This window comes from Cottoperca gobio, chromosome 15 (genome assembly GCF_900634415.1).
Source record: "Cottoperca gobio chromosome 15, fCotGob3.1, whole genome shotgun sequence".
In the NCBI taxonomy this organism is placed as follows: Eukaryota; Metazoa; Chordata; class Actinopteri; order Perciformes; family Bovichtidae; genus Cottoperca; species Cottoperca gobio.
Window position 1 is genome coordinate 18,641,210 of NC_041369.1, and position 15,124 is coordinate 18,656,333.

General features: G+C 42.8%; 1 protein-coding gene across 1 annotated transcript; it reads left to right on the top strand.

Moving 5' to 3' along the window:
- The first annotated feature begins 542 nt into the window (after window positions 1-542).
- Window positions 543-14,999, top strand: LOC115019714 (atlastin-2-like). The gene is given in 15 exon segments (XM_029449239.1): window positions 543-697; window positions 5,586-5,680; window positions 5,682-5,753; window positions 6,126-6,338; window positions 7,951-8,082; window positions 8,224-8,328; window positions 8,415-8,465; window positions 8,564-8,620; window positions 8,753-8,845; window positions 9,028-9,166; window positions 9,279-9,406; window positions 9,800-9,856; window positions 9,942-10,013; window positions 10,179-10,610; window positions 12,756-14,999. Coding segments are annotated over 15 exon segments (1,839 nt in total). The 5' UTR covers window positions 543-624; the 3' UTR covers window positions 12,876-14,999.
- The last annotated feature ends 125 nt before the right edge of the window (window positions 15,000-15,124 follow it).

The window sequence follows — 15,124 nt, forward strand, 5'->3', positions numbered from 1 at the left end:
ACCCAAGGTCTGTAAATGAATTAAAACGGTGTCATTTATATGCATGCATCCTTAAATCCCTGCAGCGCGATGACAGAGACACCGGGCTCTATATAGTTCTAGGGTTCCCACATTTCAAAGAACTAGGCTGTTTTTAAATGTAGCTATAATACATGTAAGGTATTCTAATGGCACTAAATGAATCAGCACTCTCTGCCAGCCTGAAGCTATTTGTACTTGTTCACACTGTAATAAAATGTCCTTCCTTACAGCATGAGAATATATATAATATATAATAGTAGCCTTAACTCTCTTATTGTTTTTGGATATCTGCTTGGGAGGCTTCTTGGGTTCATCTTTATAATTATTGATAAACTACATACAAATTGTGTGGTCTATATTAAATGACTGTAGGTCCTGTAACACATGCTGTCTGGGGGAATGCCACTTTTCAATATGATTTAGGTATATTTCTAAAAAAACTTGGAAATAAATGTTGTGAAATGATAACACAGTTTGCATTCTGGGGCAGTGTAGTTGGCCCAGCTGCAGCAGCCTCGGGGAGGCATGAACTTCAGCAGACAGCGTGAAGGGAGAAAAAAAAGCTCCTTTGACGTCAGCCACGTTAGATTTCAGTAATCCAAGATGGCGGAGGTGAGCGGGTTGCTGAGCAGAAATCACTTCGAGCCCAACTGCAAAAGCCGAGTCGTTGACGAAGGTAAACCGTTGATTGTTTCGAGTAGATATATACGACAAGGGAACAGATCACGGAAGGTGAAGCAGAGGAGCGGGGGGGGGGGATTTAACATTTAAAGTTGTTTTTGTTTCTGTCGTCTTTTGTCTTTGTGAGTGGCAAACTCGCTTTCCGTTAGCCGCTGTTTTCAGTTGGTGTCATGAAAAATGTGGTACCCCCTGCCAGAATGTGTCTCCTCTCGCGCAAACAACGTGTTAACACCGTCCAAACTGTGTGCTCCAGTCACATGCATGTTGTCAGAGTGTGTGTTTTCTCCTCTGTAACTTCTAAAAAGGAACTGTTGTTGACTCTGAGCCGGATACAACGTGTATCCGCGACACCTGTTGGCTCATTTGTCCGGGCCGTCACTTTCACCTGGCCCGCAGCCGGTCTGTGGTCTCGTGTCTGTAAACCTGTCTGGAGCTGCACACGCGCCCTGTTTTGGCTTCACGTGCATCGTTTCTGAACTTTGAAACAGCCCGCTTTATGTTACTTCAGCTTTCTGTTACAGGGGTTTCAGCCTAACTCACTACGTTAATCTTCTCATCCTGCTAATGACTTGGATATTTTTAAATACCCTATTATTAGTCTGTTCAGTTCGCCAGCAGACTTATCCACGTAAATGCCAGGCTAATGTTGTACTCTGAATACAACTAGTTTATACATGAGTGTGTGTGTGTGTGTGTGTGTGTCACACCTGATGCTGATTGTTCCCCAGACTCTGTATGGTGTTAATATTCAATATCATGATGGATATAGTTACTCACAAATGTGTTACCAAGCTTGTATAATTATGTGTAAACTATGTCTTTGCTCAGAGTTCTTAAGCTTCAGTGTTTAAGGTGTTTTTTTTAATCAGATTTAAGACTAAATATACAGTTTGTATTGGTAAATTAGTAACAATACATTTCCCTATCTGTGACAACAGTGCTGTCCTTAAATTGGATTTAAAGCGGTAGGCTGTGTTGTGACAACTGCTTTCTGAGCAAAGAAATAAATCTACTTCTAAGGATAAGTCCTGTGTATAGTTAACCGCAGTACTGACTGAAAATTGGCAAAACCTTTGATCCACAAACGGTTGAAGCAAATATCTTAATTCAAACTGCTTTGCATTTTGTAAAATGAGACCCCTTGGGCTCTCAAAACTTATGACAGCTGTTTTTTTAAAATAATAATACAAGTTGTTTTTCATCAAGCAATTAATTAATTGGAAATGTTTATTTATGTTTCACCTGAAAAGAGAGCAATCCCTGTTCCCCTGCCAAAACAAATCTACTCCTGCACACTATAACAGTTATTGTACCCTTTCTCTAAACCTTGTAAAGACTGGTAAGCAAACACTAAATTGTCAGTCTCCAAGGCTCATCACTGAGATCTGTTCAGGAGTATTTTATCATGATAACCCTTATGTCTACTTTCATAAGGGCCAGCTGACTCTGTGGAAACAACATTCACTATCCGTGGCTGCTCTTAATCTGCACTTTGTCCTCACAGACTCCTGGTTGGTTTGCTTGCTGCAATAGAACATTTGCCCTCCTTGACTCTTGTCCAAGCAGGCCGTGGCAGGTTGTCTATTGGCACTGGTGTGCAGGGAAGTTCATGTACCTGCATCTTAATGGGCTACAGTGGATTCCTCGTCCTTATTTCATAAACTCTGCAGCCTGCCGTCTTGATAATAAACACATGTTCCCTGGTCGGCCAAAGGATTTTTTCCAAATAATTTTAAATGCATAGCCCGTGTGTCACAAGAGAGTGTTGTGCTTGAGAAGCACTGGTAATAATAATTAGTATTGCAACAGTAGAGAGAACCCTTTAGCATCAATTTGAGCTTTCTAAATGGTGCCCGTGTTCACTGATGCGGTCCAAATGTGAAATGTCTTACCAACAACATCAGCACATATTTAACATATTCTTGCGTGCAGAGTATTTGTCACTGACTAAACTGCGGTTGTGCGTTTTCCTTGCATGCTTTAACTGCACTCTCAAAGGTTTGTTTAAGTCTTCATTACTCTCAATCCAGAGAAGCCTCTTTACTAAAGTATGAACTCTCCCATATTTAGACAACGGGTTAAGTTAAGTGGACCATGCCCTTATCAAAGCCTGCCTCAGATATAGTGCAGGAGTCCAGGGAAGGGAGAGCTGATTTGGGACGCAGCGCTGAAATGTAGGCTAGCTTGCGTAGACACACTCTATTCTTGCCATGCAAAGTTAAAGATAGACCCCCACGTGTATGTTGTTTATGTGCAATGTTTCATTCTTTGTGAGCGGGATGTACTGAACAAACCCATCTCATCCCTTGACAACTTCTTTTGTTGGAGTGTGCGCCATGCTGGCAAACATGTAGGCCAGTTAACTTCTGCTCAGTGCCTCCATAAGATAAGAAGCAATGGAGCTAATTTTAGTTCTGCCCTCGTTTTCTGCAAGCCGAGTAGGACAGTGCATTAGCCACTTCATCATGAAGTGTGAGTGTAGCAGTGATCAGCAGAGATAATGGGTTTTCACTGGCTGTTTATGCCTCCTTGCATGCTTATTGTGTTTTGTCTCTCACACACATTCTGCTGCAACACAGACTCCTCGCAGTCCCCAGCAGAATAGTGTCTTTGTGTGGGTCTGCTCTGTGGCCGCAGTCTGTTCCACTTCATCCTGTGAGTGCTGCTCTGGACTAGATGGGAATCTGCACTGCCACAGATGGATGAAATCTGCAGGGCTAATTTGTGTGTAGAGCAGATTACTGTAACTGCTCTGTGCTGGCAGCATTGCTGCTATCCTTTTGGGAATTTATTGCACTTCCAAGTTGATATTTGAATGCCCCATTTGCAGTTGTCCTCTTCAGCAACAATATCACTTAATGTTCTCACAGCTGCGCTCCAACCACTTTGAAATGGTCCGGACAGTGTCGGCTGCTGCCAGTGCAGAGCCGGGGATTCAAGTAAGCCACCACTTTTGAAAAGTGTACATAAAACAAGCATAACATCAACTAAGATGTATAATCTTCTTTGTGACATGGAAGAAAATAACATCATGACGTTGGTTTTACGGTTGCTGCAGTCGATAGGTTTTCTCTACTTGTTAATGATCTGAGTTGTTGTTGTTGTTGTTTCACCCCCGTGTCCCTGGTTCCTTGGTTTAGACCGGCAGATAAACAGCGCCCAGCCCAGGGTTGTTTTCCCCGATAGTAGACCATTTATCATTCATTGAAAACACCCATTTGAAATGTAGTTACCGTGAAAACTGATACGTGTCCTCACTGCTAATGTAACACATGTGCACTCTTACCTGGGGCCATGCACATTTGTAATAAACTTGTTTCTACAGCATAAACTCTCTTTATGCTCTCCCTGTGTCAACACACAAGGCACAACTGTTATTGCTCTCTCAATTTGAAACAGACTTGGAGACATTTGCATCAAGCTGCATGAGAAACAACTCATGACTTCCATATGCAGCTACATCTTCAGTTGTGGATGTGTTGCTGTGTTTTTGGTGTTTTGGACTGTTTGTCGGACAAAAAAAAAGCAAGTTGAAGATGTCACCAAGAAGATAATCAGCAGGTTAATCGATCGTGGAAATCTTTAGTTGCAGCGCTTATCAGCATTTGTGTGGCTCATTGGTGAAGGATAAATTATTGGTGTAACGTGTGTTCATGGCGGTTGGTGTTCACTGTAGACCTCTAATGCGCCATCAGTTTTTACATAGAGGACAAATGATTACCAAGTGCTGTACTAGTTTACTGTTGGACACAGGTGGAGTACCCAGGGTGTGTCTTTTGTTCCGACACTCTTTTCTTTAGGTAATGTCGGCACAACATATTTTGTCTTTCTGTGGACGGTCATGTTGGTTGGTCGAAACCTAATTTATAAGTGGTGAGCGATAACATCTTGGTACAGTTGAGTCATTTGAAAGATTTGAATGAGCAATGCTTGGGGCTTGTTGTCCTACCTGTTCAGTGTCAAGTGGATTATGGGCAAGGGATCTCCACTTGCAGTACAGTGCGTACTTCAGGGAGTGGCATCTCAATCCTGGTCCAGAGATGGTTTCTAGGCTATATCTGGAAAGAAGGGTTACAAATGTTTTTATTTCCTTCTGCCTGTTTTCATTACCATTGAATCTATTGTGTCATTTTCTTTTAAAGAATACGTTTCCTCAACAGTATAAACTGAATATCTTTGACTGTTGTTCAGACGAAACAAGACATTTGAAGACGTCACCTTGGACTTTGGGGAAATTGTGACCGATAGTTTCAGCTCTGACATTTTATAGACCCAACAATAAACTGATTAATCCATAACATCAAAGGTGAGGGAAACCACCCTTAGTAATAAAGCTGCCAAGACTACTTGTCTGCATGCGTTTCAGACTCAGCACATTTGCTTATACTGCAGTTTTGTTACTGTGACAGGAAGGAATCGTGCCGTTTTAGAGGAAACTCGTGCTTTAGATTTGAAGGAAAGACTTTCACAGAAGCATCACAACGGCTGAGAATAAGTGTGAGAGCACTGTCCTCCTAACTTTTGTTTTCATGTGTCCTTCTTGCTAGCCCTTTTGTCATTTTCAGTGCATGGCTATTTTTGAGATTGACCTACATGAGTAGTCCAGAGTGGGTAATGGTATTTAGCCCTGCACAGAATGCTGGAAAGATCTACAATTTGACCACACAGGGCATTTTACTTTCTCTTAAACTTCTCAGAACAAATGACAATGAAACCTATTCTATCATTAGAGAAGTGTTTTTTAATCTTGCTCCATGACCCTGCCTCCACCTTCTTCTCCTTCTCACTTTACGCCCATATGTGTGTACGCTAACATGCAGCATGATGTTATCTCACCCGTGTAATTTAATCTTTCTGTCTCGACTTTGTCCGGCTATCTAAAGGCTTGAGTGGTGTGGAAGATGTCCCCATTTTTCGGGGTGGGAAGAGGCCTCCTTTAGCCCGGCCCGAAGGCCTGGAGGATGAATTGCTCCCCAGGCACCGCAGTCTCAAACTCGGGCAAAAATGCCAGCCTCACCTCCTCACCAGATGAGCAGACTCAGGAAGAAGAGGTGTGTACATGTTGATGTATTTCCTGCCATATATATTCTATTGCCTGTCTTATTTACAAGCATGTGCACCATATGAAACTAAGATTTATCTAGGAGAAAAATGTTTTAGAGTACAAGCTATACATTTTAAGGAAGGAAAAAATGGCCATTTTGTGTATTTCACATTTAAAAGTGTGTCTGTCTTTGCTGTACACCGGGCTCCTGAATGCATTCACCCTAATTTCCCCCAGACGCTTTATTTGCTGATCTGAGCTTTGTAATTTTCAGTTCCCTGTCTCGTCCGTGAAACCAGCCTCATCATCATTGTAATCACTTAAATGCTTTCTCGATGCCAGGGAAAGCCCCTGATTGATACCAAACTCATGTCTTCAGGCTGTGAAGGAGGAAAAGAAGGCCAGGCCCATCCAGATCGTCGTGGCCAATGAGGATGAGCACAGCTTTGAGCTGGACACTGCAGCGCTAGAGAAGATCCTGCTGCAGGATCACGTGAAGGATCTGAACGTGGTGGTCGTGTCCGTGGCCGGGGCCTTCCGCAAGGGCAAGTCCTTCCTGCTGGACTTCATGCTGCGCTACATGCACAGTCCGGTGAGATGAATAATGTGGAGATTTTCATTTGGTTTCTAGACGTCCAAGGTTTTTATTTTTGATAACCTGAACAGTGGTGCGATTTATTTATTGAAGAAGTTGCAAAGAAATGACGAATATAAGATGACATGGTCATGTTCTTTTGAAAGAGACACAACTATGTGTATAGTAGGACTGCAAATAACTCTTTTGGTCAATATAAGTTCACCACACACAGAACAATGTGACGTCTTCAGGTTTCTTGTTTTGTTCAGTCCACATTTCAAAACCAAAAAATATATTTAGTGTTTCTTTTTCTTTAGCAATCAATTATCAAAGTAGTTGCCTGTTAATTGATTCATCATCAACTGCCGCACAATGTCAGTGAGATGAGTAAAATAACTTGTTCACACTTGTACTCGTTGTAAACGCTCCTGCTGATGGTGTGTTAACATGAGCTCATCCTCCCTCTGGGGCTTTATTGTTGTGTAACATTCACAGTTGGTAGAGATTGTGAAAACAGGTGGGCTCGATGAACAAGCACAGCAGATGACATCACAGCCAGTATTGGCATGTGTCACTGTGACGAGCAGAGACGAGACGAGAGGCGCAGTAAGGTGCATGAATAAGACGCGGTGGTTTAACCGGTCTCTGCCTTCTGAGAGGGAATCTCACACACACACACACACACACACACACACACACACACTAGAGTTTCGACTATACAACAACTGTGTGACTTGTACTCTGACACAAGTATCAACAACTACTCCTTCAGAAGGAGCCAGGATCACCTTACACTCACTCGCACATACACTCTCCAACACACACACACACACACACACACACACACACACACACACACACACTCAGAGGAAAGAAGGGGGAATGTTTTTCTCACAGCTGTTAGGCAGCATGAACGTGGGCATTCATGCAAGTCTGACCAGATCTGCACATTTTCCTCCCAAACACCGATGCTATTTGTTCAGACTGTGGTTCTTTATATTCCATTCAGCACGGATCTCATGTTCTAGAAACCAAGAATCAGTGTTCATGCGTGCTTTGCATTGCAAATCAGGTATTTGTTTGTGAGGCTTGTTTACGTATGTGGTCAGTGGATCTCCTCTGTTGTCGGGCGGAAATAAAAACAAGGTCGCATTGTTTTGCTTTAATTTCACCTTTTGTGTTTTTTGTGACGAGGGCCGCTCATAACGACTCTGGGCCTTGTCCTGCAGCGCCACTAGTCTTGTTACCACAGTGGGTCCCAGAGTGATCTGTTCACACCAGTTACTGTGTACACACTATACTTAATGAGAACATGAGGCTGAGGGGATAGCTTGTGTTGACTGTGATGCTACACGGCTGCAAATTAAATACATTTAAAAAGAGGAAATGTCAAGACCAGTTTCACCGAGGTCTAATAATCATCCCAGTGAGCCGTTACCGTCTCAGTCATTATTGTACTTTTACATGAGTTTATTTATAGGCTGGTCCAAGTGTGGCCTCCTGATGGAGGTGTTCTCTGACAGTAACAGACAGACTTACACAGGAGTGAAGAATATTGGTTGTAGTGCTGGACTTGTACTGTTATCTGACCCCCTCCCTGTCTCCTCACTCTAACCCTCTGCAACAGGGTGAGTCGTGGATTGGAGGTGATGATGAGCCCCTCAAAGGGTTCACTTGGAGAGGAGGCTGTGAGAGGGAGACCACAGGAATTCAGATCTGGAGCGAAGTCTTTGTGGTCGACAAGCCTGATAAAAGCAAGGTAGAACGATACGTGGACTTCTGCAGAGTCTGCTAATTATCAGAGTTGTTTTCTCATTGTGATGTTTACAAAAACACGCCCCGCTCGGCCTACAAGCTAAAGCTGGCAGCATATTACATTTGTTTCATCTCGTCCCAACAGGTTGCTGTGCTCCTCGTTGACACTCAGGGAGCATTTGACAGCCAGTCCACCATAAAGGACTGTGCTACTGTGTTCGCCCTCAGCACAATGACCAGCTCTGTGCAGGTGACACTTAAATGCACGTTTTGCCTGGTAGAAAATATGCTGTTGCTTTTAAAATGTTCACATTTATGTGTTTTCTTTCTTCTCAGGTGTACAACCTCTCCCAGAACATACAGGAGGACGACCTGCAGCATCTACAGGTTGGTGTCATGTCTCCTCCGCCTCCCAGCGAGAAGTAGCACCAGAGTTACAGTAACTCCTGCTTCCTGATCATAATTAGTTTTTCTCTCGTATGTAGCTCTTCACAGAATATGGCCGGCTGGCAATGGAAGAGATCTACCAGAAACCTTTCCAGGTACTGACTCTGGTGACTGTACATGCACCTAGTCCATAACATCTACCTACAGTATACAATTAAATATGTATATATTATTATCATCTCGGCTTTAAGTTTTCTTTCCTAAATCCAATATATTGTGTGTTTCAGACCCTGATGTTCCTGATCCGGGACTGGTGTTATCCTTATGAACACAACTACGGACTGGAAGGAGGCAACAGCTTCCTGGATAAAAGACTACAAGTGAGAATCCTTTATATTCGCTCACTGCTCCCGTCAGACACGCCACCTACTTAATGTCGTCTGTTCACTCGTGCGCAAATATGCTCAGCGGGACGTTTGTGTACATATTCCCAAAGTCAATGACGTGAAGGAAAAAAGCAAACACTTTCACTGTCGGACCTAATAGTTTTCTGCTGACTCAGGTGAAACCGAACCAACATGAAGAGCTGCAGAATGTGAGGAAGCACATCCACTCCTGCTTCTCCAACATCGGCTGCTTCCTGCTGCCACATCCGGGCCTCAAGGTGGCCACCAACCCGTACTTTGACGGCAGGCTAAAAGGTGAGAAAACGGGAACACTAATGAACTCGTGATGAAGAGTGATGGCTAAAGCATGCCGGGCTGAAATGTCATGTTTCAGAGGACAATCACGGTACACGTTTGTGTGTTTCAGACATCAATGGTGATTTTAAGAGCTCGCTGTCCAAGCTGGTGCCTCTCCTGCTCGCCCCAGACCGACTGGTGGAGAAGGAGATCGGAGGCAACAAAGTCACCTGCAGAGATCTCCTGGAGTACTTCAAGGTCCTGCAGGATTTTAGTTAAAGTCCAGTAGTTTTCACACGGATAGGTGACATGTTGATAAACGTAAAGCCTCCTGCTTCCTGCTCTGCCTACGTAGAAGTAATCATTTGAAAAATAACAAAGAAAAGCTTCAGGGTGAATAACCGACACGCATGGTTTTGGTCCCGTTTTGGTGTCCCGTAAAGAAGTGACGACACGATGTTAAACCAATGAAACGGTCCTTTTTATTTGGTCAAAGCACACACAGCTTGTGATAATAACACAAGTGTGCTAAGTCTCACTCGCACTGATTTAAGTTTCAGTATTTAATCCCATTTCTTTAGTTTTTTCAACACCACCCATTGTGCAATATTTAACAATGTGTGTGATGATCCGTATTTTACATTCTTGCAGGCTTACATAAAGATCTACCAAGGGGAGGAACTGCCTCACCCAAAGTCCATGCTGCAGGTTAGTTACTGTCTGACGGATCTTAAGGATGGATCTCACTTTTTAGGTTTCATCTTGAGTTTCATTGTCTTCTCCTGTTTGTCAGGCGACAGCAGAAGCCAACAACTTGACTGCTGTGGCAGGAGCCAAAGACATGTACGCCAAGAACATGGAGCTGGTACGGACACGTTTTTCTGTCACTATCATCATGAAGCACAATCGATTTCAATAAGCCACATTTACATAAGACAAGGTGTCTTTAATGGAGAGCGGAGCGTCGAACCACTTCATATGTAATAACAATCCTGCAAAACTCACACTTTCCTCCTTCGTCCCATTTCAGGTCTGTGGCGGGGAAAAGCCATACCTCGCCCCGGCCGACCTGGAGCGCTTCCACGAGGAGTTTCTCGAGCACTCGGTGCATTACTTTCGCTCCGTGAAGAAAATGGGCGGCGAGGAGTTCTGCCAGCGCTACCAGAGCCAGCTGGAGGTTGAGCTGGACGAGGCCTTCTCCAACTTCACCAAGCACAACGACGGCAAAAACATCTTCTACACGGCGCGCACACCCGCCACGCTTTTCGCAGTCATGTTTGTCACGTACGTGGTGTCCGGAGTGACGGGCTTCATCGGCCTGAGCACCTTAGCGGCGCTGGCTAACCTGGTCATGGGCGTGGCGCTGATGTCGCTCTGCGCCTGGGCCTATGTGAAGTATTCTGGAGAGTTTCGGGAGGTGGGAACGCTGATAGATCTGGTGGCTGAGACACTCTGGGAACAGGTGGGTCATCTGTGAGAGGAGGAGTGTGTGTGTGTGTGTTCAGGTTATTATACATGGTGAGAACCAATATTGTGTTGTTATTTTTAAAGATTTGGCTTGAATGGTAAGATTTTCAACAATCGGATGGCTAAAGGTTGTTGTATCGGATACTTCATGATGGAACTGATACACTTCTTCAGGCCAAATGTTTTAGTTGGATCTGGCAGTTGGTAATGTGTTAAATATTCGGCAGATATAAAAATATTTCAGTATCGCCGTATATGTCGAAACTGAAGAAGTAATTTAACCACAGAAAAGCCAAATTAATCTATTTTAATCATACAAAAACAATGTCTATTTAATAGGTTTTTTAGAAATGTTTTATTTACTGCGATATGTAACTGAGAAAAGTAAATATCACATTTTAGAAGCTTGAAAAGGCCAATATTTGGCAACTTGCTTAAAACATTTAAATGATCAATAGTTATAAACAAACGTTGGAAAATATATTTTGTTGCTAGATTAAAGTTGCAGCCCTGCAGCACATAATCTGTCCACCAGAGGGCACGGACACTTTATCTTTCAATACTTCCTGGTAAATAGCCAAATGTATGTGATCCCTCTCAGAAGTGTTTGTAAAACATATCAGTTGTGTATATTATATTCTTACAGTCAAATTAAGTTTTTACATTTTATTGTTTTCCTTTCTCCAGGGATATAACAATATGAAGTGTGTGTGTGTGTTTTATTTACTTGTGTTGAAATTGGTTTAGTTGGAATTTCTTTTTATTTCTAGGTGTTTTTTAAAAGTCTGAGAAACAAGAATCCTTCCATCTCTTATTTCCTTCTGTCCGCTGCATATTTACGATTGTCTTCACATCCTCTCGTCCATCTCTGAATCACCTTTCAGCGCTCCCTCCACACTGAAACTCCATCAGCACCTACATTTATTTGCTCTCATTGCTCCTCCAGGAGCACAAAGATAAAGAGTGTTTGTTTCTTATCCGTTTGGAGTTCACAACAAACGCAGCTCTCGATGTCTCCTCTGACTTCTCCCTCCTTCCTCTGCTTTTGTGTCTCTTCCTCCCTCCCCTGCTTTACAGAAGACGCTCAGAAAGGTGAGAGGTGTCTGTTCCCATTTCTCTGATCCTCTGCCCGCCGTTCCCAACATCCTGCCTCATTTCCTTTTTACTTTCTCCACCTCCTGTTACCGGACCCTGTGTTCTTTTCTTTCCTTTGGTTCAACATCTACAAGTCTTTCATCTCTTTACCTTTTTTTATTATGCCGCTGCCAGTAAACACATTTTAATGACATACTATACCATGAAATGCTATATAGACACACAATACTATAACATGTTTATGGCATTCTATACTATGATATTTTATGACTTGACATTTGCATGCCTTCACGTCGACAGCCGAGTCTAATAAGATAAAACTAAGTTTTGGATAGATATGACTCCCGAGTCTCTTCCCCAAACGTCCGGATCAATCGTCCTCATCTTTTTTTCCCCTCTTCCTGCTCCAGTGTTTTTCTTCCTGTCTGTCTGGTTCCATGTTTTAACTCTCCCGTTCCTCCCCGCTGTCCTCTCAGGTGTTTTCCAAACTTTTGGAGCCTGTCAGGAGCCGCCTGGCTTGGCCCGTGTCTCTCCTCCCTTCGCTCCCCTCAGGAGCGACGCTGGGACTCAGAGCTCTGTCTCCGCTCAACAACAACTACAAGAAGATGAACTAGCTTCCAGATTTACAGACTGTTAAACTTCCTTCTTACATCCAAACTTCCGCAGTGTGCTGGCTTCTTTATTTAAGACACATTTCAGTCCACTGGTGCTGGATCCTTACACGTTGTCTCCTGGACATCCTGAAGGATCTCCGGACCTCAGACAGGAAGTCTTCCCAAACGGTGTTTAATAATCTTGGATGGATGATTCTTTTTTTCTTTTAATGTTTTTTTTCAGTTGAGCTTTTGTTCAGATGTGACTCTTGTGTTGTGTTTCTGTGGTCGCCATGTTGGAGACTACACCCTGTTGTTCCTTTATTTGACCTTAAATGTTTTTCTTCCCTAACCTCCTTTATTTTTAATTTTCTTTGTCCTCTTTATAAACCGTGTTTCACATAACTTGATTTATTCTCACACAAAATACTCTTTTTATTATTTCTTTACAGGTTTTGAAGCCACTAAGTGAACAATATATGGAAGACAACGTCAGACAGACGGTGGTTAACTCTATCAAAGCCAGCTTGACAGAAAAGGGCTCGCAGCACACCAAGTTAAAGACTCACTGACGCTCTTCCTCCTCCTCTCCCCGTCATGTTCCTCGCCCTCCTGCCCACTCGCTCAATGTGTTCAATCCTAGAACTGTGGAACTAGTTCAACACCAAAGCTGACCCTCTTTTAGCCCAAACCCCCCCCCCTCCTCGCTGTCTGCCCTGCTCTTCATCGCCCCCCAGTGCCTCAGAGCAGAAACTGCACGTTCATGAGAGGACCGAGCAGAGAAGTCGGCGGCGTCTCCTCTTGCCAAAACAGGAAGTGGTCTTCTCCAGTGTGCCATGCTGTGATGGCTGCGTCTTGTCTTGTAGGCTCTCACACACACACACACACACACACACACACTTGCTGGTAGCGGACTGCACTCGCTTCAGGATTGAGCTGTAATTCAGGGAACACTGACAACGCCGTGGGCAGCTGTTATCAACAATGGATGCAAACTGAAACACTTTTCTGTGCATTTAATGGTTTTGTCTTACAGGCGCAGTTTACTTTCTCTTCAGCCCGTTAACGTTTCTACAAGCACAAGAGACTAATCGACTAATAATGAGGTGATGTCGTGATTTATTTTTTTTAAGTTTCAGTAAAATCAGGAACAGATTTGATTCTGCTGAAGTGAAAGTAAACTGAAAACCCTGTCGGGGACAAGTTGGAGAGGCTTTTTTAACTGTCAAGTCTGTCTTGGTAAATGTATCTGTCGTCTCCATAAAGCTGAACTCAACAGATGAGTGCTCTTCTGACATGCTACTAGTTCACCTGCCTGCCTCTGTTCATTGCTCACACTACGTTTGGACGATGCGTTAACCAGGAAATATTAAACTCTGGGCTCAGGTTGCTTCTAGACGTCTTTCTGTCTTTCCCTTTAATATTTTGTGATTGTAATCCTGAAGAGAACTGTAGGAAGCTCCGAGCCTCTCAGCTGATTTTTGACGTGTTTTTAATGTAGGACTGACGTGTTTTATCTGGCCTTTAGTGTCTGGTAGCAGACCTGCCGGTGTTTGGCCCTCTGCAGGGTGTTAAGAGCTACTGTGTTGTAGCATTAAGCTAGCTAAGAGCTTTTAGGTAGCCAGGTAGGACTGTCACGTTGAACCATTTTCTCTTCCACCGCCTTTCATGAAAGCTGCACTAGCCCTGGATGTTTCCACCTCAATTATTATTATATTATTATTTTTGGGAGCCGCCTTTTACTTTTGGGTAGTTGGAGATGTACGTCTTTGTTTAGCTCAAACTTTGAAGACAACTTTTTAAAGGAATAGTTTGATATTTGGGAAGAAATGCTTTCTTGAGTTGGATGATAAGATTTTTACCACTTTATAATCTGAAGGATGAACATAAAGCTGCACACAGCGGCTGAGACGCTTAGCTTAGCATAGCTTAGCTTAGCATAAAGACTCGAGGCAGGGGGAAACGTGTAAAAAAGTTAACAAATCTGCACATCTAAGGCTCAATAATTAACGTTACATCTTGTTGTTTAATACTTATACACTAATATATATAGTATACAAACAGTAATGAAACGTTAAGTGAGCTTTACACGGGCTGTTACCAGTCTTTATGCTAAGCTACTTAACTGCAGCTTCATATTTAATCTTCTCCTCTAACTCTTTAAGTGAATCTCCCAAATATTTGTAACTATTTCTTAAAATAACGAGAATCGACTGCCTTTCTGTCCCACTTCCTCTCGAGCCGGATGAATCTAAATCAGGACACTTTCAGGAGCGTGTTATGAAATAGACCTGAACAGCTGCGTCGCTTCTTTCTCGTTGATTCCGTCCACATTATGTCTCACCTCAAGCACCGTCTTTCTCTGTGTTCACATATTACGAATTGGGCATGTATGTTGGATTAAATATTTAAATAAACTTTGTATACATTTTATAGTGAGTCAGTTGACGATGGCTGTTTTTTTTCTTGATTAATTTAACCGGTTTGTTTCAGAATGATAAGTTGCTGCTGTAGGTTTTACATAGTTTATCTCCTTTTCATGAGGACTGCCGTTAATAGAAACGTGTGAATATTTGGATTCTGTTTTGATTGTGACGAGTGGGTTGGAGACCGTCTGTCTTGCCTTTTAAAGATATCTCCGGTAATTTATTTTTGAATAAAATGTTTACCTTAAGAATAAATCAATTCAAATCTTTTGGCTCCTTTTCGTCTGTTCATTTAGGGATTCTTTCTTTCTTTCATGTGAACCAAGTTACCAATATTTTGCATATAAACAAGTTTGAATTGTTATTTCTGAGCAGTTATTTAAAGGTTTACTGTA